Genomic DNA, 26,699 nt, shown 5'->3' with positions numbered 1-26,699 from the left:
TTCTTTGCTTTTCCGGTTATGAAACTCAAAAATAAATACTATTGTCAAAACAGAAAGAAATGATTCCTCTTTATCAAATAAAAACTTCAGGTCGTGGCTCCGGTCAGAGTTATTCATAGTTATAAGGCTCATAGGCCATTAACTGCTAATATTCAGCTTGACTGACAATTTACAGTCAACACATAAAAATAAAAACAGTTTTTGTGAGAGGATCTTTTAGGTGGCCCACTTTACCCCATTTTTTGCGATTCATTGTGTTTTCTCTCCAACTATTCCTTGAAAAAGAGTTAAAAGATGACCAAATCAAGAATGGCAGCTCGTTATGAATCACAGCTAAAGAGTTAGCCGTTGTAAGTCATCTTAGAGCAACATTTGTTGATGTGGCTATTTCGGCTTTTCAGTCTGGGTTGTAATTCAATACGTTTTAGCAGGTTCTCCGTAAAAATTCTGTCAAAAACTTGTCAAAAAAAGATTTTTTTTTTCAATTTATCAATACATTTGTGTGAATTCACTTAGGGGAAGCAAGTCAAACGCTAGAAGAACTTTTTCCTTTTTTCAGGTTATGAAACTCAAAAAAAAATACTATTGTCAAAACAGAAAGAAGTGATTCCCCTTTATCAAATAAAAACGTCAGGTCGTGGCTCCGGTCAGAGTTATTCATAAATATAAGGCTCAAATGCCCTTAACTGCGAATATTCAGCTTGACTGACAAACTACAGTCAACACATAAGGATAAAAACAGTTTTTGTGAGAGGATCTTTTAGGTGGCCCACTTTACCCCACTTTTTGCGATTCATTGTGTTTTCTCTCCAGCTATTCCTTGAAAAAGGGTTAAAAGATTACCAAATCAAGAATGGCAGCTCGTTATGAATCACAGCTAAAGAGTTAGCCGTTGTAAGTCATCTTAGAGCAACATTTGTTGATGTGGCTATTTCGGCTTTTCAGTCTGGGTTGTAATTCAATATGTTTTAGCAGTTTCTCCGTAAAAATTCTGTCAAAAACTTGTCAAAAAAAGATTTTTTTTTCAATTTATCCGTACATTTGTGTGAATTCACTTAGGAGAAGCAAGTCAAAACGCTAGAAGAACTTTTTCCTTGCTTTTCCGGTTATGAAACTCAAAAATAAATACTATTGTCAAAACAGAAAGAAGTGATTCCTCTTTATCAAATAAAAACGTCAGGTCGTGGCTCCGGTCAGAGTTATTCATAAATATAATGCTCAAATGCCAGTAACTGCTAATATTCAGCTTGACTGACAAACTATAGTCAACACATAAGGATAAAAATAGTTTTTGTGAGATGATCTTTTAGGTGGCCCACTTTACCCCACTTTTTGCGATTCAATCTGTTTTCTCTTCAACTATTCCTTGAAAAAGGTTTAAAAGATGTTCAAATCAAGAGTGGCAGCTCGTTATGAATCACAGCTAAAAAGTTAGCCGTTGTAAGTCATCTTAGAGCAACAATTGTTGATGTGGCTATTTCGGTTTTCAGTCTGGGTTGTAATTCAATATGTTTTTAACAGGTTCTCCGTAAAAATTCTGTCAAAAACTTGTCAAAAGAAGATTTTATTCAATTTATCCATACAATTGTGTGAATTCACTTAGGAGAAGCAAGTTAAAACGCTAGAAGAAATTTTTCTTCGCTTTTCCGGTTATGAAACTCAAAAATAAATACTATTGTCAAAACAGAAAGAAATGATTCCTCTTTATCCAATAAAAACGTCAGGTCGTGGCTCCGGTCAGAGTTATTCATAAATATAAGACTCAAAGGCCATTAACTGCTAATATTCAGCTTGACTGACCAATTACAGTCAACACATAAGGATAAAAACAGTTTTTGTGAGAGGATCTTTTAGGTGGCCCACTTTACCCCACTTTTTGCGATTCATTGTGTTTTCTCTTCAACTATTCCTTGAAAAAGGGTTAAAAGATGTTCAAATCAAGAATGGCAGCTCGTTATGAATCACAGCTAAAGAGTTAGCCGTTGTAAGTCATCTTAGAGCAACATTTGTTGATGTGGCTATTTCGGCTTTTCAGTCTGGGTTGTAATTCAATATGTTTTAGCAGGTTCTCCGTAAAAATTCTGTCAAAAACTTGTCAAAAAAAGATTTTTTTTCAATTTATCCGTACATTTGTGTGAATTCAATTAGGAAAAGCAAGTCAAAACGCTAGAAGAACTTTTTCCTTGCTTTTCCGGTTATGAAACTCAAAAATAAATACTATTGTCAAAACAGAAAGAAGTGATTCCTCTTTATCAAATAAAAACGTCAGGTCGTGGCTCCGGTCAGAGTTACTCATAAATATAAGGCTCATATGCCATTAACTGCTAATGTTTAGCTTGACTGACAAACTACAGTCAACACATAAGAATAAAAATAGTTTTTGTGAGAGGATCTTTTAGGTGGCCCACTTTACCACACTTTTTGCGATTCAATCTGTTTTCTCTTCAACTATTCCTTTCAAAAGGGTTAAAAGATGTTCAAATCAAGAATGGCAGCTCGTTATGAATCACAGCTAAGGAGTTAGCTGTTGTAAGTCATCTTAGAGCAACATTTGTTGATGTGGATATTTCGGCTTTTCAGTCTGGGTTGTATTTCAATACTTTTTAGCAGGTTCTCCGTAAAAATTCTGTCAAAAACTTGTCAAAAGAAGATTTTATTCAATTTATCCATACAATTGTGTGAATTCACTTAGGAGAAGCAAGTTAAAACGCTAGAAGAAATTTTTCTTCGCTTTTCCGGTTATGAAACTCAAAAATAAATACTATTGTCAAAACAGAAAGAAATGATTCCTCTTTATCCAATAAAAACGTCAGGTCGTGGCTCCGGTCAGAGTTATTCATAAATATAAGACTCAAAGGCCATTAACTGCTAATATTCAGCTTGACTGACCAATTACAGTCAACACATAAGGATAAAAACAGTTATTGTGAGAGGATCTTTTAGGTGGCCCACTTTACCCCACTTTTTGGGATTCATTGTGTTTTCTCTTCAACTATTCCTTGAAAAAGGGTTAAAAGATGACCAAATCAAGAATGGAAGCTCGTTATGAATCACAGCTAAAGAGTTGGCCGTTGTAAGTCATCTTAGAGCAACATTTGTTGATGTGGCTATTTCGGCTTTTCGTTTTAGCAGGTTCTCCATAAAAATTCTGTCAAAAACTTGTCAAAAAATGATTTTATTCATTTTATCCGTACATTTGTGTGAATTCACTTAGGAGAAGCAAGTCAACGACCCACAGAGTTTGCAATATTCAAGAAGCATTTTGAGCCTATAACTCTTGGGTGCGCTATATCTACTTTGAACACAATATCCATAAAAATTTTAAATCATTTTGAATGGGGTTCTTTTTTAAGGTGTTTATCAACCACCGCATAAATTTCCAATCCTGACTACCAACGTATGGTCCTTTGAGCTTACCAGACTGTCTTTTAAATGACAAAAACAAAGAAAAAAAATGTACAAACCTCAAAAAACAATTTCCTCGGTAACGTGTTAGATTCTCTTATATTCTCCAGCTATGAGTGTTTTGCGCAAACAAACACTGATTTTGAATTAAAAAATGAGATTTTCTACAAATTATACTTGACAGTCACTGAAAATCAGCGTTGGAAAAATTTAGGCGGCCCACTTTACCACATTTTTATCATTTTAAAGTTTTATCTTTTGTTTTTATCACTGAAAAAAGCCCAAAATAGTATGAGAATCCAATTGAGAGAACATTCTTGTGTTCTAAAAGAAATTGGGATGAGTAAAATACCCACAGAGAATGCATTATTCAAGAAGTTTTTTGAACCTATAACTCTTGAGTGCGCTACATCTACGTTGAATACATTATGCCTTGAATTTTTAAAATCTTTTTATTGGGCTCTTTTTGTTGGGTGTTTAGTCCATTGAAATCACCATTGATTTCACGTATAGTACATTGAAATAACCAGATTCTCTTTTGAAGTGACAAAACAAAGAAAAAAATGCACTTTATACACAACTTTTTTCAATTTAAAGTATTATCTTTGGCTTTAATCACTAAAAAGAGCCCAATGTAGCATGAAATTATCATGGATAGCTCAGCCGTCTGTTCTAAAGGAAATTAGGACAAGGAAAAAATCTGAATTTTCTATAAAAATTGCTTCATTTCCTCATACATTCATTCACACGAAAAATCGTGTAATTTTTTATCACACGAGGAAAATTTTCTCGTGTGAAATCACACGAGACGCATTTTTCACACGAAAAATCGTGTGATTTTTCATCACACGAGAAAAAATCGTGTGATTTCACACGAGAGATTTTTAGAGTGTTTCTGCCGAAAACAAGATGTGATCTGGTATATGCAGAAAACTTTTGCAAGAAATACGCTGAATAAATTGAATTTTTAAAATAATTATGCTGACTGCGTTGAAAGTTTAATTTCATGCCCTGAATGTGCTTAAAAAATACTTTCACCAATTTTCAACTCATTTTCTTACCAAATTTCAGCACAATTTTTGCAAAAACCTTATCTCCCAAATTTTAGCCTCCGAACTCAACACTTGTGGCACATTTCTGGCAAAAAATCAGCTCTATTTTTGACACGTTCGTTCAGACTACAGAATTTCAGCTCAATTCTTGCATAATATAAGCACTTCAGTAAAAGTGAGAAATTCGGCGCCCTCAACACATTCCTAACTTATGAGTTTTACGTGAGTCCCCTATTGCTTATCACTATTGCATATATTTTTTATAAAACATATAAGATTTTTTGAAAAGAAAAAAACTGAAAAGTGTCACACTCTCGTCCTATCTAACGGAAGGAAGACGAATAAACTAAAGCAAACTGGGATTTTAATCGGGTTTCAATTTTCATGTAATGTGGTCCTTTACTCCAGCCGCGGTTACTGCTTTGTCTCAGGAGTTGGCAAACTTCTGGTATCTTTCGGTGGTTATTCATTGGTTTTTAAGCTGAACTGCGTTGGTGCAAAATTGTATAAACTTGCTTTGTTGCCGCTTCTTTATGTACTATAAAAAACTAAACCATAGTGGCAAATTTTCCTCATCTAAAGAACTAAGCATTTTCACAATTGAAGCAACCTCAAATCAGTTTAAGTGCTAGAGAAAATTTGGACCGCTTACATTTATCCAATTCCGATTATCCTTGAAACCAGCAGTTCAAGATAAACTAATCTGAGACATGTGTAGGGAAAACAGTATCTTAATGAACTTAAAATTAGTATGCTTTTCTGCAATAAAAAACTTTTTTGAAACATATAAATTACTCAGATAGTATAATAATCTTCAAGTTGTGGCTGTTCGTTCTCATAGCTAAAAATAGGATTTCAAGGCTCCTATTTGTCTATTAACGGGTACTTCCTTGTGTTGATCGAGGAAAAACACGGTTAAAACATTGTTGAACAAATATTTACAGTTAAATGTTCTTATTGAGGAGGGCAATTTGTTCCTTTTTTGAACGTTTTTCAAGATTAAAGTTTTTTTTACTCCACTTCGTTTTCGTTTTCTTTATTATAATAATTTTATTTGTTCTCTTGTTCTGTCTAGCGTTATTGCGACTAGTAAACAATTTAAAATTTTTGGATGTTTCCCAGTGTCTTATATCTGTTTGTAGCTTCATTAGGCTATCTTTTGAGATAAACAATTTGGCTGGCAAGATACTATCCTTAATGAAAAGTTCAATGCAGTGGTCAGATTTTTGTCGAAAATAACAAACTTTTTCCGCAGTTAATTTGCCTGTTTATGCAGTTTATGCGGTTTTCCGCTGTAAAAGTTTGAAGGAATACTCCACTGAAGGAAAGATGCGAGAGTAAAACTGACTTGAAAACATCGATAATTACTTTTAAAGGAGTTTGACTTCTTACAAGATATGAAGAACGAATTGCATTAGCCATTTTGCTTAAAACTGACTTCAGGTGATTTTCAAAGGTTAGGTTTGAATCAATTTGTAATCCCGAATAACGATATGTATGATCTGGTTTGATAATTTCGCCTTTAAAAGAAAACTCTGGATCTGATTTAGTATGATTGAAAAAGAATAACATCTCTAATTTATAGGCATTTAAAGCGAATTGATTCTCTGTCAGGTATTTGTCTGTTTGTGCTAATATTTTTTCAATTTTCTGTTGAATATTTTCATTACGTTCAAATTTGCATATATTACTAGTGTCATCCGTAAATTGAACAACATCATTTTCACCCTCCAGTTTTTCAGAAAAATCGTTGGCATATAACAGAGAGATAAGAGGTCCTAACACAGTTCCCTATGGAACACCATGATTTATACTTATTTTATCTGATAAGTCAATGCCCAGTTTTACACATTGTGTTCGGTTTGAGAGAAGTGAGAAATGATATGAGAATTAATATTCTTGATTGAGAAAAATGAAAATTTTCAGCTTTCTTGAGAAAGATCTCATGTGAAACTGAATTGAAAGCTTTAGCAAGATCTAAGAACACAGCACCTGTGTCGTTGTTATCTTCTATATTTCCTATTGTTTTTCAAAAACGTAAAGCACAGAACCAGTAGAGAATTTTCTAGATTGAAAACCGATTTGTTTTTTGTTTAAGAGTGAAAATTTTTTAAGATATTCTACTAACTGATTAAGTTAGAGTGTTTCAAAAACTTTTGCAAACTTTGTATTACGGAAGTTGGACGACAATTAGTTAAAACAAAACATCTCTTTTTGAAAATTGGTGCGATGTGTGTATCCTTTAGAAATATTGGGAAAACTTTCTCTTGAATACAATTGTTAAATATAATCAGAAGATCTGTCCCAATAGCATATTTTCCGGATTTAAATGCCCAAGCATTGGTGTATTCAGGCCCTGGTGCTTTGTTGTTGTCTAGATTGTCAATAAATTTATAGATTTCCCTCAACGTAAAAGGTCTAAGTTTGAACTCTTGAAATTTCCGCTCGAATTTTCCGACGCCCAATGGAACAATCTGCCCTCTGATGATGTCCATTTCGCTGAAAACTCGGTTAAAAGCGTTACATATTGATTTTTTTTCTTTCGTTTTTTTACCATCTTCATCAATTTCAGGGATGTTTGGACTGTTGTTTTTCTTTGCCCTGCTGTTCTCAATTTTTTTCTCAATGATTTTCTATTTCTCTTGCTAGGTTTCATATTTCGTAGAAAAATCCTCTGAAAATTAATTTTGTGCTTCTTTTAACGTTCGATTTACAAGGTTGCAATAACCTGTAACCAGTTATCTACTCGGGGTCACTCTCTTTCTATCCCCAAGCGTTATTGCTTCCAAATAGGTAATGCACGAAAGGAGCTCTATTGATGTTAAGCTATGTCAACTGTTTTATCCACTAATCTGTAGATTACCATTGAAATACTTTTTACTCAATAAGTCCCCATAACTTTAGAATTGTAATAAGCGTTAACGCACAATACCGTCGCACATAATGGGGAGGACCAGAAATTTGTCCAAACACAAAAACTGACAATGCTTAATTGTTCAGACCCCTCTTGAGGGGGGGAGGAACTATATACTCAACTGGGTTTTTTTTTGTTCAGTCAATTTTGGCCGATGGATATATTCATCGTAGAGAGTTGAGACTGGTATCATTCGAAAGCATTTCCAGCGTAGAATATTAAATTAAATTTTTGATTTTCGGTTTTGACGGGGAGATATCGAGGTTTAAACTTTCGAGAAAATACAGTGATTTCCGTTGATTTCCTTCACCTTTTTTCGGAATTTTTTACCAAAATTTCGCCAATTTTGATAAAATTTAGTAAAATTTTTCATGGAAATGTTGTTGATTTTACGTTTAAAGACGAAGTACATTTTCGGCTATTTTAATTGATTTTTTTGTCACAAATTCCGGCTAAAAATTTCACAAAATTCAGACTTTTTCATCAAAAACAGCACGAAATAGGTTTCTTTAGTCCACTCTGATGAAATTTGCAGGAAATGCACACCCAAACACCACTAACACAATCTTTGTAGACTGAAAAGAGGGTTAATTCCACTTCAACTTCCGTTGAGAGTGCTCTGTTAATAAAACTTTGCCGTTTTTTGCTAACTTTATTCGTTGATTATCAAAAACGCATCATTTACTTTTGATTTTTTATCAAACAAAATATCTATATCAATGAAATTCCAAAAATTAAATATTCCTAATAGACAATCAACATTAGCAGAACTAGTTCTGTACCAATCTTGGACCGTTACAATCCAAAAACAATTCGGATTGTCATGAGTCGGTTTTTTATTTAAAAAAATTCGATCTTTTTTATATTATTTAAATAGCAGAAAATTTCAAATCAAAGCTCACTAGTGATAGTTCCCATTGGCTTCCTAATTATCCTGAAACTAACTTGTCTAGTTGATTGCTTGAAAGCTTATGATCGTTTTGACTTTTAAAGTATTTGATTTTTAAATAACAAATAACTTATTGAACTTTGCCTCAATTTTTCTCTTACTTTGGTCGACTTGTAGCTTAGTTTCAGCAATCAAAGAGTAACCCTTCTTTCTGCTGAATTCAAAATTAGTCTTTATTGCGGTTTTACGCCTTAAGTTATTGTGTTCTGGCTTTGAAACTTCTAGACTTTACAAATTTTTTCTTAATTTTTAGGTATTTGCCCATTTTTCATGTTTTCTAACTTTGTCAAATTATCACGTTATTGTCATTTCATATATCACAATTTTCGCGTCGAAAATAAAGCACAATTGATAATATTTAACTCCTTAAAGATATAGATTGTGGTTGTTTACCGCTTCGACAATACCTTCTCGAAGAATATAATTGAACTTTTTTATTTTGTCCTTAACTGTCGTTTTTACTTTGTCTCTTTAGTCATAATTAATTTCCTGTACAATGACCCGGCTCGATTGGCTTTTCCTGGAAGAGTAGATGAACCGACGTTCTGATATTAGAAGATAGATAACAATGACTTTGATAACAATTGTTTTCCAAAATGAAAAAATAACATTTCAACTTCGCAATTTTGTTCCTTTTATTGTCTGTTTGTTACCTCGTCTCGTTAATTAAAGGTTAAAGATGACACTATTTTTGTCAAGGGAAAGGTCAAAAAGAATTGGTGTCACAAAATCTAATGTTTTCAAAAAGAATTCCTTATGATTTTACTGGCTTCGACACGCGTTTTTCACAAGAAAAAGTAAATTAATTTTTGATTTTTGTCATATTTGAAGTTCTTTTAGTAGACGTAAAACGCGTTCTGGTTAATTGCAGGTCTCCAGGGCTTCCTTTGGAAGAATAACCGAACCTATTCAACTTTTTTTATTTTGTAATTAATGGCTTTCATGTCTTTGGAAACAAATTTTTTTCGAATGAAAACAAGTATTACATAATTTTGCATTTTTTTTCTTTTTTATCTAATTGTTGCTATTTAAATTAATGAGCGGCCAGATAAAATGGTATCGGTGTTCAAAGAAGGTGCAATCGAACATATTTTGGGGACCAAAGTATGGCTTTACGACTTCCAAAGCATTTTCTGGCAAGTTTTAATTGATTTTTAGTTTGTTGTCTATTTGTTGTTCTTTTTGTAACTGCTTAAAAAATTGAAAACCAAGAGTTCTTAATTCCCTTCTATAGAAACATTGGTAATTGTAAAACTATGGGATATTTTATTTGATTCCTATTGGTTTTCATTACTTTGAGATTAATTGTTTTTTTTTAAATTCAGCGAATTTTCTAACTTTAAAGTTTCTGTACATTTTTGTCTAATTGTTACCAAGTTTTATTATGAACTTGTGAATTACCATTTTTTTCTGTTGATTTACAGGTTATTTTGTTTATTTTCAGTTTTATCTGACGGTATGTTAACTTTGTTATTAAGTTTTGTTTTTTAAAACAGACATAAATTTTTTGATGTAGTTAATGTTTGTTGTTGTTGTTTGATTTTGCCGTTCGTCCTCGCTCGCTTTCTTAATATGGTCATATCTCATCATTCTAATTCTAATGCATCATTTTTTACTCCACTGAGTTATTTGCTTGGGAGGCTATCTTTTCGTTCATATACCAGTTTTTTTGAAAAATACTTGAATTTTTTGGGTTTTTCTATCTGTTCCTCATTTGGTCGACAATTATGCCAAAATTGTGGATGAGCGGGGTCGGAACCTTATGTGCGATCGCACATTACCGAGCCGCCTTGTTCAGTTAAAAATTGAAAACATTGCCAATTTCAGATGCGGCAAAAATGAATAAAGCGTCTTTCCGATTTTAGCCACCACGAAATTCTGGTACAATTATTGGTGGCTATAGATTATTTTTTTACTAAGCGTGGGAGGGGGCTATAATAGGAGGACGCGAATAAAGCATGGTACTTTTATGACTTCTTTTGCTTACAGATACTTGTCTGTTTCTGCATTCTGATTGCTAACATTTACTGTCTGCTTTGTTTTGCTAATGTAAGAGAGCTGCGAGCGTTTGAGTTTGGACTAATCTTCATTCAGACACTTACAGACATCATTGGCACCCTCTTCTATGCAACGGTTGTGATTGAAAACTACGTATCGCGCTATCTCTTTTATTGCATGCCTGATTGGGAACAAATACAGCTATTATGTAGAATTGAAAACTTAACATTTTTTTTTTAAATATTTGCCGCACTATTTCATACACGTTGAACTTAGCAAAAAAATAATTGCAACTTTTTTAACCTTCAAGATTCCATAATATAAGACCGCGATATTTTTTCTTCATCTCTTTCTTTGCAGTACAGCTGAGCACAGCGCGGCAAATCATATTTGTGTCAGGTACTAATGCAAACTTTGATTGACTTTTTCTAACTTAGCTAACTGCTCGTGATCGATGAACTGAAAAACTTGAGACTACCTTAGAAGCTATCCAGCAGGTAGATTCACACAAGTGCCAACATGTTTGCAAGATATGTTGAATTCAATCGAGAGAAATTTTTCTATTCATGTTGGGAAATGGGTAACTGAAGATCAACTGCAGCTTCTAGCAGCCGAATTTTTATCTTGGTTTTGGCATGGTATTGTGTAGTTTCCTTAAAGACAAGAGCCGGTACAAGCCATCACCAGCGCATATAATCTTAAAATTGTCTGGTTTTATATTAAGTATTATATCAACTTGCACGATATTTGCTGTTTTCAAGTTGGATTATCACAAAGATCACCGGATGGCGATGAACACGGTTCTGTTAAGCTGAGTATTTGTCATTAAAGTGCTGATCAGGCAGATTTTTTGTAATAACTATGACAAAATTGTGTTTGAGTGGCATTTTTTAAAAGTTGACGAAATGTTTTTAAGATTAAAACCTTATCACGTGTTTTACTGACCATAAAAAATGAAAGCCGCGGAACAGCTTAAGGAACTAAGGCAAAAATTTAAATGATTTGCAGTTTTAAAAAGGTCAGTTCCAGTTTCTGCTTCAGAACCAATTGCAAAAATTTTTTATCGAAGGATAAATTTCTTCTAATCTTTAAAAAAATTTTTCCAAATATTTTTACACTCCCGCAATTTCGAATTTGTTCCCACTGCTTTCCTTTTTTTGGGCAGCATGTCCTGTCAGGTCTTACGTGAACATTTTATTCTATTCAGATCTCACCTAAAGTAGTATCATGAGATAAGATACAATCAACCAAGCCTTAAAATTGACGAATACATGAAAAAGATCTGCACCGTTAAAATTTTCTGAATGAAATCAAAAGTCAAAAACCAAAAATGAACGCATCCGCCATGATCTTATTTTTATGTCTTTTTGTAAGAATATTTAATAATATGATGTAATTTGAAATTTTTGATTAGGAAAATTTTATCGTTTTTGCGAATTAAAGATTCCACACTGAACCTGATCACATAAAATAAATTTTAATTATTAGAATATTTGAATAAACGAATTGAATATTCTAAAGGACACCAATAATGGAAGAAAACGATTATGTTTTTAAAGGAATCTTTTTCTCGAGTTCACTAACAAAATTTTTCCTATAAACTCTTAAGAAAATGCTTTTCAATACCTTGTTCTGAGAGTTAAAACAAGCATGATTCTATGTAAAGTTCCGTATCATAACAGTAGTAGACCAACACAAACGACAAAAGTAATCGGATATTGTATTTATTATAAAAAGTTTGTCATTTCACGAAATTAAATCCAATTTGGCGTCATTAAGCTACTACTTGAAAGATCTTAGATTAAAAATTTTTTGCTGTGAAATGTTATCAGACAAAAATACACAATTCAATCTTATTAGATCATTTAATAAAGTTTTTCTCCTACCAAACTTGACACCTGAAAACTAAATTTTAACTCATATATATTTTTGCCTCGTATAAAAAAACTTCCAAATAAAAGTTAGCCAAAAAATTGTTTGGCTGATATAATTCGCACGACAAATTTCTTCTTTTGAAAGTTTACGTTATAAAAACCCTTCAACTGACCTTATAGGTTTAAAATAGATCTGCTAAAGATAAAGACCATATTTTATTGATTTTTTGTCTGTAGGAACGAATTTCATGGTGTAATGAGGTGATGCTTTTTTATCTTGTGCGATCCGATAAGAGAATGTGTGAGCAAGATCTGCAAATTGTGTAACAAGACAACTGTGGCGGACTGGCTGTTTTATCAGATATTAAAGTCATTTTTCAGTACGAATATGAAGGATCTTAAACCTTAGACCAAAGTATTCTGTGAAAAATAGATATTATAGTAAAGAACATCTCCTTTTTTCCGGATTTTACATATTTTCTGCTGTTCTAAAGGAATCAGATAAGAGATGAAATGCAAAAGTACGTTATAACGTTTACTTTATTTTGAAAAAGGCGTCCAAACAAATTTTTATAATTTTATACAAATTATTTGCTGAATTTCTGAGCGGAAAAAAGATTTTAGTAATATTAATATTGGGAGATAAGTAGTATAAGTAGATATGAAGTCATAACCTGAGATAAGTATATAAAAGGCAGAACGCAAAGGCCTCAAAATTATTTTCGCATTTTACATCAAATTTATTGCTTTCACTGCTGACATAAAAAAACCAAGAGATCAATTCTTGTTCAGTTGGAAAAAAGAAAACACCGTCAGAGCAACATTTAAGTCATATTAACTACCGCAAGATTACAGCTTGATAGGTAAATACGATGTAAAAAATTATTGAGAATCAAATTAAAACCAAATTGCATACAGTGTTAGGGTTCTCACTTTTATTATGACATCAGTTGAAACTGTTTGAAGCAATCACATAAATATTCTCAGAGACACTCAATAAACTGTTTTTGATAACACCTTTCGGATAGAAATTCGTTATAAAGTTATAAAACTCTTTAATGGAATTATTTGGTTTTAGCTTTTCCTAGTCCAGAAATTTTATAAGGTGAAAAAAATTGTCGTTATGTTCTTTTTTTTAACCGACGCCATCGTCCGTATCTATGAATGTAAGAAATTGTCTGTTTGGTTGGCTTCAAACTTAAGAATTTGTTGGTAAGCTCGAATTTGAATCATAAAAATTTGATTATGTTACCAATTTCCCATGATCATATCCAGACGCAGAGAATGTTAAAGAACTGGGTCCACATCAATGTTCAACAAGCATAATAAATATTTTAACCTAAATAGATGAATTAAAAAATCATTTTTTACCTAGTTTATTCACTGAGTTGCAGACGAAAGTAGAAAAATTTGTACATTTTTTTTCAAAGAAAAGGTATTTAGAGGGTACTTTGAAGCTCCAACTAAAAAAACTACCACTAAACTTTCATCATGCGTTTTAAAAGCCTTTTAAAAGCGTTTTTAGTCAATGTTTTTGTTTATAAAAAGCAGACAATTTCTCGCGTTTGAATCTCGCGTTCACCAAGAAGGGAACTTAAAAGAGACACAATATTTTTAGTGAGATTTAGGTCGGCATTCTGGACTACAGTAAACTATAACCCAAGAATTTTGTACTTCTAAAAAGAAGACGTTGTTGCTTTGATTTTCAAGAATATGGAACTTTGGATTTTGTTAGAGATCATAATTTGCTTCTTAGTTTCCTCTTGATTGCGACGGCCACTTTCATCCAGATCAGTGACAATTTTCAACCCCAGGCCTCGATATTCTTGCATTTCGACATTTGCTGGCAAGAAACTTGTCAAGCCTGGCATTTCCTGAAATTCCAATTAGGAATCTTACTTTCACATGCATTTCCAGAAACGAAACTCGTGATTGAAAAAATTATACATATGTTATGTCTCCAAATTTCTAGTGAGACATTTCTATAAAGAACAAATTTAACAAATGCAAAATCTTTGTAACACCAAAAACACTTAATTTCATCATATTAATAACAATCTTCTGCAAGTTGTTCATGGGCGAAACTGTTGACTATCCTGCCAAATAGGAGGTGTTTTGAAATTAATTAAGAGGCCAATACTTTTAAATTTGAGCAAAAAAAATCATTTGGAAAAAAATAGGGGATCATCTCGACTTAAAAGCAATGAACCTCAGCTCGGGTTGGTCCCCTTTTTTCAACCACCTAGAACAAACAATTTGATCATATGCCCATGCTTGTTTCCGACAATTAACCCCTAATCAGGTGATGGACTTCGTTAAAAAGTAAAATCCGCCGAACTTCTTCACAAAACCAAAGATTTTACAACACTAAAAAGTGGAATAGGAGGTGTTTTCAGAGGAATGGAGTGGCTGTGAATTTAAAAGAAAAAATGATTTTTTTTTCTTTTAAATTCAAAGCCACTCCATTCCTCTGAAAACACCTCCTATTCCACTTTTTAGTGTTGTAAAATCTTTGGTTTTGTGAAGAAGTTCGGCGGATTTTATTTTTTAACGAAGTCCATTACCTGATTAGGTGTTAATTGTCGGAAACAAGCATGGGCATAGGATCAAATTGTTTCTTCTAGGTGGGCGAAAAAAGGGAATCAGGTGATTGACTTCGTTAAAAAGTAAAATCCGCCGAACTTCTTCACAAAACCAAAGATTTTACAACATTAAAAAGTGGAATAGGAGGTGTTTTCAGAGGAATGGAGTGGCTTTGAATTTAAAAGAAAAAAATCAAAGAAAAAAAATAGGGGATCATCTCGATTCGAAGGCTCTGGCCTTCAACTCGGTGTGCTCCCCTGTTTTTTAATTAAAAAGAAAATTTTTTGTGTGATACATTGAGAATTTTTTGTTTGATCTTTTACCCCCTAGAAAGAGAATTTTTTGTGTGATCTTTTAAGCCAATGATTGATTCTTTCATTTAACCCCTAATCAGGTGATGGGCTGTGAGAAAAATGGCTAAAATTTCACAAATCCAAAATTTTATAGCAACACCAAAAAAACACTGATCGTTATTCCCCTATTCGCAGACTTCCCACATTCAATTCCAGACAACTGAAACTTATGAACACATCTCCGTGGCTCATCTCCAGAAAATTTCTAGACTAATATTTAGAACCCCCAGACTCGTGATGAGACTTACTGATAGACCTAAAGCCAGAATATCCAGACTAATATCGAGAAACTCTCCGGACTCATGATCAGACTTATCAGGCTTATTCGAAGACAAGTTGATGAACTATGGCTAGATTTCTCAGACCAATTCCAGACTCATGATCAGACCTAGCAACCCAAGGTCCAGACCTCCTAAAGTTATTATCAGATAGTTTCTAGACAACAAAAATTCTTCCAGACTATTTATAAAAACGTCCCTACCCAAGACAAGCTGTTGTCTGGACATGAATCTGGAACCTCAAACCGGGTTAGGGCGACAAATCAGTCGTGACATATTGTGATCATTTGTTAAGTGTCAGTTGGTTTCAATCGAATCTCTGACGCTATATACGAAACTGAAACGGGCTAAAAATCTGTTTTGCTTCTTTGTTTAATGTTTCATAAGTTATCAGCGGGAATTTCAAAAGAAATTTTCTCAGTTACTTGTTTCCGTAGCTCTTGTGATAATTGTGATATGAAAAGCAAAAAATATAATGAGACAAAAGTTTTTGGGCATGTATTAAGGCTTTGTCTAATCATAGTAATGTAATTTTGCAGTGATTGGATATGTGGATATGTTTAATCATAATTGCGCATTCTTCCACTGTCTGTTGCGCCTAATTTGGCTCTAAATTTTACATAAGCTCACAATTTCGAGACATGTCAACTTCTTGTTTGTGCATCTTGTCACAGCCATTTTTTATCTGCATCTCTCACATTTTGATATCAATCGCGATTTATTACGTCGTCTCAATTTTTTGCTACGTCTCACAGAATCGAAATATGAGTGCGTTTGTTGGACGATTTCGCGGAATTTTAAGCTAATGCGAGAATATATAGAAAGATAATCATGATCAATTGTTGGCATGGACCCTATAATAATGCCCAATACTTTCTGCATCAAATGGTTTCCATTTCCAGCAACCCACTACGGGTATATAACTAGGTCAAACACAAAACCAAAAATTGGTTCGAAAAACTGGCCAGTTTCATTAGAGTTTATTTTAATTATTTTTTTAAGTTTACAAAAAAACAGCTGAATACAAAAAGACCTGAGTAACAAGACGCGTCGCAAAAAGCTTCATTAGCAAAGCTATTCATGGAAGACTATTTCGAATTCCTAAGCAAACAACTGAAAACAATCAATTGGGCCAAGAAACTCATAGAACTGGTTAAGATTATAGAATTGAATTTTGTAACGTGCGTAACTCTGCGAATTTTTGAAGCGTCCCAAAGTTGCTCGACGAGCTTGATAACAGCTTTAAAGGTCTTCAAGCAGAGATCAAACAACCCGGGTTGCCCATCATACAACTTTCCTGTATTTCATACAAGGTCATATATGATCCCCGGTAATCATACAAGGTCATATATGATTTGTATGATTTCCTTGATTTCATGCAAGGATCATATATGATTTCTTAGGTTCCATACAAGGATCGTACTAGGAAATACGTTATGATTTGTATGACCTCATATATGATCCTTCTAGGATTACCGGGAAAGCTCAACCCGGGAAAGTTTTTGAAGATGAAGCAACTTAAAACAATTCGAGTGTCAATTGGTACCGAAGGTATGCGTGCCAACCTTGCTGTCAGATTGAGAATAAATGTGCAGGACATTAAATACGCAATTCAACCAAACTTAGTTTTAAAAGTGTATGGGCAAATTGAGTTGGTAGTACACTTGTTACCGCTAGACTGGTGCTAAAAAACTTAGATTTTGAACGGTAAAAATTCAAAAGCTGATTGCCGCCTGAAGAAATTATTGGGAGGTTTTGTTTATAGAAATTGGATTTGTCCAAATTAGGAAACCGTATAGCTTCCAGGAGGCTCTTCTCTGAAAAAATTGTCAGATATGAGCCTCAATTTTTGGAGATAACACTTATAAGTTCTTCCGCTCTGAGACATTTTCAGGAACTAAAATGAAGTCAGGTCCAATGAGCTCAATGAAAAACTGAAGTAGGGGCAAGAATTGCACCCATTAAGTGTATGGCCGCACCTGTATGCGAAATTCAAAAACCCTTCTGGCAGTGCGTTTAAAAGTAGGGTTACCGAATTCCTTAACAATACCGTTAAGCGAGAAAATTTTTTGAATAGTTAATGTACCCATGTGCTTCAGTAGAAAAAATTTTAATGAAAAACAGCTCACTGTCGATGCTGATAGATTTTTTGAAACGAACTGAGTCCACAACATTTTAACAGAGTTCAGCTGAGTTAAGCTCACTTTAGAATGTTGAAGTAGATGGTCAACTAACGCAAAAGCAGAGCATATCTCCGACGAATTTGAATGAATAGCCGGTAATTTATCGTCCCGTGGATACTTCATCATAAGTGGTCTTGATGATGCCTGCTGCAGCATTGCATGATCGGCTGAGATAAAAAGGTTATTGGTAAGTATGTTTGACCAAATGTAAAATTATTTCCTTTTATAGGACATTAAAAGGATGAAGGAACATACGCAAGCATTGCAAGAAACATTTTTTCAAGTGAAAAGTGCAATCCCATGAGTAGCACAGGTGGTTCGAGCCACCAACTACGTCAAACTTTGCTGAGCTATTCTAATGCTTAATGCTTGAGCAAAGATTAATTTGATTGCGGAGAAGTTCAGTTGGCCCCATTAAGGCGTGCATGGTCTTGTTATAAAGATTAAGTTATAGAAAAATGTATTCAATGGATGATTTTTTTAAGGCCAACGCAAAATCAGATTAGTTCACATAGTTCACCAGAATTGCCCAGCAAAACTCTATCAGTTTTTGTCTAGCGTTTCTGGCGATAGTACTGCTTTAGACGACTCCTGTTAACTTATGTCTTGTTGAACATCGTTTCCAGAATACGTTACTGATTGGATTCAAAGGTTCTTTCCAGACTTTTTTATTCTTAAATCTTGAATAAAAAATCTCGGTCTTTTTTTTAAAAAAAGTAATGTTTAAAGATCCGGTGGCTTGATATTTATAATTATTTTCTCAATGGGCTGAAACAAGGGAGCATCAAACTCAGATCACATCATCTCGATTTTCTTGAGACATTAAAGTTTTAACAATGATCACTTCTGCCCGGGTTGAAGTTTCTTTGATTTCATACAAGGATCATATATGATTTCATACTGTCCATACTTGATTACTAAGTACGATTCTTGTATGAAACCAAAGAAATCATATATGATCCTTGTATGATTACCAAAAAATCATATATGATCCTAGTACGAATACCAAGAATCACACATCTATTGTTTTGAAAATATTTAACCATCTTTGTTTTTTTGTTCTTATTCGGTAGGGCATCACCTATATGGTACCCCGGCATCACATTGTGATCACCCAAAAGATCCTAACGTACAATATCAATTGCAAGTTGGGCACAAAATAAAAGAGTAAGTCCAAACAGATAACACAATTTTTAACATACTCTGAAGCCAGTTTATACATATAAATGCTCATTTATAAAAAAAAATTAACCAAGAAAAAAATTGCATATCACGTCAAATTCTTTTTCGGAATGCGTTTAAACCACAAAGTTATTCTTTAAGAGCACACAAAGAATCAGATGTGGATTGCAGATGCAATATAATAATTTAATAAGTCCTCTGACTACATTATACGGGAATTTGTGGCACCAGTCAATGTATTATGTGTCATTTATGACCTTTCATGATATCCAAGAAATTTTTTCAACTTCAATGGAAAATGAAAATTATACAGTTTTTGGTCTTTGAATTTTTTTGTATGATCCCTGTATGATTTCTAGGAAATCATATATGGTCCTTGTATGACTACCAAGAATTCATACAAATCATATATGACCTAGTATGATTACTAAGAATCATATATGACCTAGTACGAAATCAAAGAAAGTTGTATGATCGTTAACCCGGGTGCTTAAAATTTAACGAGAGCTCAGCGACTCATTGAAGAATATCTAAACCTTCAGTGATGTCACCTTAATCAGCAAAACCAAATGTTTCAGAGAAAAAAACATTTCTATCTTTTTTGTATCTGAGGGTACGGTTTCACAATGTTTTGCATACCAAAGTTCCCAGAGTTATTCTCGAATAGCATAAAAACGGTTACCGATAAACTTAAATTTAAAACTTGGATTTGTAAACGGTGAATGGTATATCTTGCAAAAAATTTATTCAAGCTTTAGGGAGTATATTTTCAAAATTTGAACAAAAAACAGCACCAATGAAGCAAATTATGATTTTGTCTCAAAGTGACATGTGAGAACACGAAACGCATATTCTGCTGGTTCTACTTGTACTATACCCCTGAGTTCGAGACTTTTCGATATCCAAATTTTGTTTTCTTTTTATAAAAAGATAACATCAAGCCGATTTTGTTAGGTGACCATCGACGAAAATGACCGAGAAGATTTTTCACGATTAATCCCTTTTGAATAACTAACCATTTTGACCAATACATGGAAAATTTATAACGGTCCGTTAGTGTTATAGTCATAACCAAATTAAATTTCACAATACAACTTCGTGATTTAAAACAAAAACGAAAAAATAGCAAACAAGAAACAAAAAAATGATAGGGTTTTAACCAGCTTTATGGGATGTTTTCCGTATGCCCCCCCCTCCACGTTTTGCACCCCACAGTTACAGAGTACATGCAGTGTCCCTACATATTAAAGTCTTATATAAAAATATAGCTTGTGCGAACTGAGGGTGCACTAAATTTTATGCACGCACAGAAATTTTGGGAAGATGGGAGGCACAAACGAAGAAGATCCGCATTATGGCACCATATAATCATTTCCCTTAAAACCAATTTTAACTTTTTACAGTATGTTATCATATCTATGATAACATTTCATTTTTTTTGCTGGCGATGGTACTACGAGTAAAGACACGCGGAATCGTGTGTACGTTTTGGTAACAATTATAATTAATTACGATTATTAGAACTGAAGTAATCATTGTTTTATTATGACAACAGAGCCATATTAGGATAAATTAAAGTTGCTTTACTATCTTGAGATAATCTTCAAGGGTAAAAGTATCAAACTTTTAAAATTTTCTTCTTTGTTTAGTATTTCGAGAAACCAACTCCGAAGAGAAAATGTTATGTAAAATATGGAAAAAAAGCAAACAGGACCACCATTTCACTGTTCCATGAGTAAAAAGGGGTTTTATAAATTTTACAATTGAACTCGTTATAGATAAAATGTCAAAACTGGAAACTTTTGTAAAAATTGGTATGTTTGTTTTGGATCATATATACGTTTCCTGGCGAACTTAAAGTTTCCCGATAGAGGATTCCGATATTTTGAAAATCACCGAGAAATAAAAACCACAAAAACGTCCTCTTTTTGGACCTATTGCTTTTTGAACCTATTTTTTGCGACAACGATCCGATCTAAAATTTTTGTTTTAAATTTTGTTTTTTTACCCTAATACAGCAAAATCAACAATGAATTTATGACAATCATAAAGTGTACTGACAATAACAATTTAATTATCACGCAAATTGTCTTTTTATCAACAGATCCGACTTATCATGATAGGCATTCTTGTCATGCCCCAAATATCAGAAATTAATTGATTTTTACCTGATTGTGATGTGGAAACCTATATACGATTGCTTAAAACGGCCAGTGTTTCCGACCAGCGGGAGTTGAGATAAGGGGCAACAATTTTTTTTTAAAAAAAAGATTTATGTGTGTATAGAAAAATTGAATCAATAAATATCCTATAACGTAACTCTGAACGCATATCAATGCAAAGCTATCTCAGGAAAAGTTTTGTGTACTTCTTTCCAACGTTAACTCAAAACAAACACCGGGGGTGATCATCATTCGTTTAATAAATATTAATAGTAGAGAATAGAAAAATGAAGACACTAATAATATGAGAATAAAAACGCTGAAAATATATAATACAAAAATTAGATTAATAAAAATGCTTATACTGAAAAAAGCCAAAGTACGAAAAATTTTGATACTGAAAGAGTAGTAAAAACAACCAAACAGCTCTCATTTATCAGTACCATGCCGAAAGTGCGGAAATCCGTAAAGCTTGGCTCATCTCTAGATTTGCGTGCAAAAAAACACCAAATGCAATTTATGCAAAAAGTTAGACATTATCCCTCATCCTGCATTTAAAAAATGTCTGAGAGAAGAACTCCAATAGACAACATAATAATTCTGCGCAGAAAAAACAACTACCCAAAATCAAGGGGGTACATTCAGACACAACCAAAATGAAACACTATAGGAGGACTTCTCTGAAGAAAGCATGGACGCGGAAGCCACGGTGTATAGAAAAGAGTTTCAAGAAGATTGGTCCAATACAAACTTAATTCGTCCATTAGTCTTCCAACCGAAGACTAATGGCAGTATAAAAAACAAACGGTATTCTGAGTTGAAACGACAAAAAAGTCTATGAAACTCCAATTTTTAGCCGACACAGGCTCTCCACGGTCCTTCATCAATACAGACAAAGTGATTGAAACAGAGAAAACAATCCCAAATGCATAACAAAGGCCCTGCATAGAAAGCAAAAAATACGGAGGCTTCAACAATAACCACATTACAATAAAAGGAGTACTTCATCTGGACAAAAAAATTGAAATCATAGTCGGCAGAACAAAGCAAAAAACTGATAGTGGATAAAAAACTAACAACATTATGGAATGCGATTCGCTGGCAAAGTTAGGAATCACCCTCAAAGCTCATAAATCACCGGGTAAGATTGTTTATAATGTATCTAATATCCAAATGGCGAAAAACATAAAAAATGGGTGTTTCAAAAATAACCAGATTTATGCTCACGTTTGGGACGTTCAAAAAACCACATAGTAAAATGCAACTTTATGACCAACATCAACCCCCTTCACAATAAAAGGGAAGCCCGATGATATATATATATTCATTAGACCAGTCTAAATTACAGTGAGAAAAGACAAAAGTGTAAGTACAGCACTAGACTCTGAGAACCCAAACGATGCAATCCACTAAAAGAACCCCCATGAAGAAAGCATAGACGCGGAAGCCTCGTTGTATAGAAAAAAAATTCAAGAAGATTTGCCCAATATAAACTTAATTCGTCGATCAATCTTCCAACCGCAGGATACTGACAGCATAAAAAAGAAAACAAACGGAATTTTGGTTTGACGCAACAAAAAAGTCTATCAAACCCCAATGTTTAGCCGACACAGGCTCTCCACGGTCCTTCATCAATACAGACAAAGTGATTGAAACAGAGAAAACAATCCCAAATGCATACAAAAAGGCCCCACATAGAAAGCAAAAAATAAGGATGATTCAACAATAACCAAATTACAACCATGGGAGTGCCTAATCTGGACAAAAAAATTGAAATCATAGTTAACACAACAAAGCAAAAAAGTGATAGTGGATAAAAAACTGACAACATTATGTAGCGTGATTTGCTGCAAATTTGGAAATCACCCTCAAAACTCATAAACCATAGGGTAAGATTGTTCGTAAAATATCTAATATCCAAACGGAGGAAAACATAGAGAATGGGTTTTTGAAAAATACTCACATTTTTGCTCACGTTTGGGACGTTCAAAAAACAACATAGCAAAATCCAACATCACTCCCCTTCACATCACAAGGGATGCCCCGATGATATATTCATTAGCCCAGTCAAAATCACAGCGAAAAAAGACAAAGGTTTAAATACAGCACTAGACACTGAGAAGCCAACGATGCAATCCACAAAAAAAGACCCTTCTGAAGAAGGCGACACAGGCTCTCCACGGTCTTTCATCAATACGAAAAAATAATTTGAAATAGAGAAAACAATTCCAAATGCATAACAAACGCCCTGCATAGAAAGCACAAAATACGGAGGCTTCAACAATAACAACGTTACAATAAAGGGAGTACTTCATCTGGACAAAAAAATCAAAATCATGGTCGGCAGAACAAAGCAAAAAACTGATATTGGATAAAAAACTAACAACACTATAGAGCGTGATTCGCTGGCAAATTTGGGAATCACCCTCCAAGCTCATGAACCACAGGGTAAAATTTTTTACAAAATATCTAATATCAAAACTGAGAAAAACATAAAAAATGGGTCTTTCAAAAATACTCACATTTATGCTCATGTTTGGGACGTTCAAATAACCACATAGCAAAATGCGACGTTATGACTAACATCACCCGCCTTCACAACACAAGGGTTACCCCGACGATATATTCATTAGCCCAGTCAAAATCACAGCGAAAAAAGACAAAGGTTTAAATACAGCACTAGACTCTGAGAAGCCAACGATGCAATCCACAAAAAAAGACCCTTCTGAAGAAGGCATAGACGCGAAAACCTCGTTGTATAGAAAAAATTTTCAAGAAGGTTGACCCATTATAAATTGAATTCGTCCATCACTCTTCCAACCCAAGACCAATGGCAGCATAAAAAAGAAAGCAAACGGAATTCTGGGTTGAGGCGACTAAAAAATCTATCAAACCCCAATGTTCAGGCGACACAGGCTCCCCACGGTCTTTCATCAATACAAAAAAAGATTGAAAGTTTAAATACAGCACTTGACTCTGAGAAGCCAAACGATGCAATCCACGAAGAAAAATATCAAAAGCAAAGCTTTGACCACTTAATAGACTCAGTAGCAGTTAACATCTCCGAATGGAAAAATCTGCCAGTAAAAAAATTCTTCTCAAAAGTAGATCTCATATAGCTAAGTTCCACTGGATGAAAATATCCCATAAACAGGGCAACTTTAATATACTAGGTGGTTGTGCAACGGGCACATTCTGTTTCATCAATGGCTTCTACGGTTAAACAGAAATGCCGGTAACGTTTCAGAAAACATTAGATGAAACGTTAAAAATTATTATGACAAAAAATTGCCTTTTTCGGCGACCGTCTAATTGTCAAAAAAAGAAATCTACAAGAACAAGAAATCGAACTAGAAAAAATACATCTTCAACTAAATGAACAAATTCCAGTGCTAAATCTAAAAAAATGCGAAATCGTTCAGGACCAAATAACATGGTTAGGATTTACGGTTACTCCACAAGGCGTAAAAGCAACGTAACAAAAATGTTATACTTTTATAAAATGCGACGCCCCCAAAATTTTAATAGCAACTTTGATCTGTTTTTTGATGTAAACAGCATCTCATTGAGTTCTATTCCAATAAGGAAGAGTTATCAGAACCATTAAGACCCGTCTTATCAAATGCAAATTTAAAAACGCAAAACAAACTGGATAAGAACAAAGACCATAGAAATACTTTCAACAAAAGAAAACTTAAATTCGCAACATTAAAACACTTTGATACAAACATTTTTTATTACAGATGAACAAACTAGATTCAATTGCAACTCCAGCAAAAAACGATTAAGTGTATGCCTCGAACAAAAGGCTTATAACGCTTGGGAGCCAGCAGATTTTACAAGCAGATTTCTCAACAATCTAGAATCACGTAATAGCAAAAATAAGCTAGAATTTTGAGCAGTTGTATTGTTATTTAAAGATTTCAAATAATACCTGTGTGGTCCTCAATTTATATTCCAATAGGATCATCAAGCATTACTTTTCAATCTAAAAAAAAAACATTGGAAATAAAACATATCAAAGCAGATTAAACCGCTGGAAAGATCGACTTCTCTACTTTCATTTTACAGTTGAACATGTACCAGGAAAAAAGTGCTATTTAAGCCGCCACTCCTAAGGGAACGCTCCTGATACGTCAGATGAAGACAGAATTGCAAAATAAAACAACGGACTGGAAAATATTTGCTCTGCTCAGAATTGAATTAGCTCCAAATCGAGCAAACAATTACAGGAAAGACATGAAAGAAGTCAAAATTGATGACGTCCTTAATCCAACACAAGCGCACAAATCACTAAACACAGCTTTTGGCCTTAACACACAAAACTCAGGCGCTCATTTCTAATTCGCAAGTAACTAAAGAATCAAAATTTATTCCTTTCAGTTATAAAAATAAACTAGTTGCAATTACTACCACTAAAACATCAGCAGGGGAAACTTATAACATCCCAATTAGAAAAAGATATTGAGCTAACACTAGAAAAAAGAATATCCAAATGGATCACTCAAGACCTCCAAGCAAAAATCTTGTAATTTCAAGTACTCAAACAGAGTACACCTTCAACAAAGGCCAATGATTAGACGTCATCGATCCTGATAAACATGTCGAGGTTTTTAAAGCTTTCCATGAAATCCCCAACCCACTGTACCTCAGAAAACCTCGATAAAGTATTCAATGAGGAATTCATTGCAGAGGCTTCCCACAAAAAATTTAAGCCAAGTAAACTGGGAAGCCCTAAAGATTATAAACCTTTATACTATTGTATTCGCTGCAATCTCTCGGTGACCCCTACTAACTGTTTAATTGACTACCATAAGTTAGATATTCCGAACAAATAGAAACAATTGGTCCTAGATTCTTTTCATCACAAACATCCTAGGCGAGCTTTTGCCAAATCGTTATGGTGGCCCCAAATTCATCCTGAGATTGTGGTAAAAGCAAAATTGTGCAGGCACTGTATGGGCAAAGGTAGAATTTTAAAGTCTTTACTTTCTGAATGACAACTCGGCACACTTCCTAATTTAGTTGACCCTAACCAAGAAATCCCAATGGATTTTGTAGGGCCAATTACTTTCAAAAATAACACTCAGAATAATTAAATAAAATTTACAGTAGATTGGCTGTCAAGTTTTTCATGCACGCAAACATTGCATAACTGCGACACCAATACAGCAATAGATTATCTAGAGAAATACTGCAAAACACATCGTATCAAAAAGTCAATTCGTTTTGATCAAGCTGAAGATTTAAAGCTAAAGAATTTTTGTTTTTTTGTAAAAACAAAAATTTCAACTTAATTCTAGCTCCAGCTGCTGATCATACGGCAACAGGCATGGTTGAACGCCCTTCCAAACGATCAAACAACAATTAGCAGTATTAGAAATAGATCCCATTTGGAGCAAAAAACTCTAAGTAACAGATTAGCTAAAGTAACAAAAAACATACGCCCAAATCCTAACCGAGTAACCAGAGTAACTCCGTTGGAGTTACATTTCTCCATTGGAGATTGTACAACAACACTGATGAAAAATAGGAAACAGGTAGCACGTAGACTAGAGCTCGAAAAGCAAAAGTTTCAAGCGAAACATTAGCTCCACAATAGAACATGATACCAGAGTGTATCATAACAAGTTATTCATCGCATACGATTACAATAGATACCCAAAAGCGAAAAAATACTTTAATTAGAAAAAACGACATTGCTATCGCTAGAGAAACAAATAATCGCTTATTTCATATGGTTGCCTGTAATACTGTAAAAGAATA

At 33.8% G+C, this 26,699-nt stretch overlaps 2 protein-coding genes across 3 annotated transcripts in view; one reads left to right on the top strand and one right to left on the bottom strand.

Annotated features, from left to right (window-relative positions):
• Nucleotides 1–18,960, bottom strand: part of LOC142337845 (centrin-3-like) — a 447,449-nt gene extending 428,489 nt beyond the window's left edge. The window contains exon 1 of the mRNA XM_075387396.1: nt 18,956–18,960. The gene's annotated coding sequence lies outside the window, so the exon portion shown is untranslated. The remainder of the gene's footprint in view (nt 1–18,955) is intronic.
• Nucleotides 1–26,699, top strand: part of LOC142337846 (uncharacterized) — a 64,694-nt gene that overhangs the window by 36,865 nt on the left and 1,130 nt on the right. Inside the window, exon 3 of one of the 2 annotated variants that reach the window (XM_075387397.1) lies at nt 10,310–10,573. The exons of the other annotated variant lie outside the window; for it this stretch is intronic. Coding sequence (XP_075243512.1) covers nt 10,310–10,558 — 249 coding nt within the window. The 3' untranslated portion in view covers nt 10,559–10,573. Of the gene's footprint in view, nt 1–10,309; nt 10,574–26,699 lie in introns of those variants that run through there. 2 annotated transcript variants of the gene reach the window in all.

This window comes from Convolutriloba macropyga, chromosome 4 (genome assembly GCF_964194025.1).
Source record: "Convolutriloba macropyga chromosome 4, txConMacr16.3, whole genome shotgun sequence".
Classification (NCBI taxonomy): Eukaryota; Metazoa; Xenacoelomorpha; order Acoela; family Convolutidae; genus Convolutriloba; species Convolutriloba macropyga.
The sequence above is the reverse complement of the archived record's forward strand: the minus strand, read 5'-3'. Positions and strand labels throughout refer to the sequence as shown.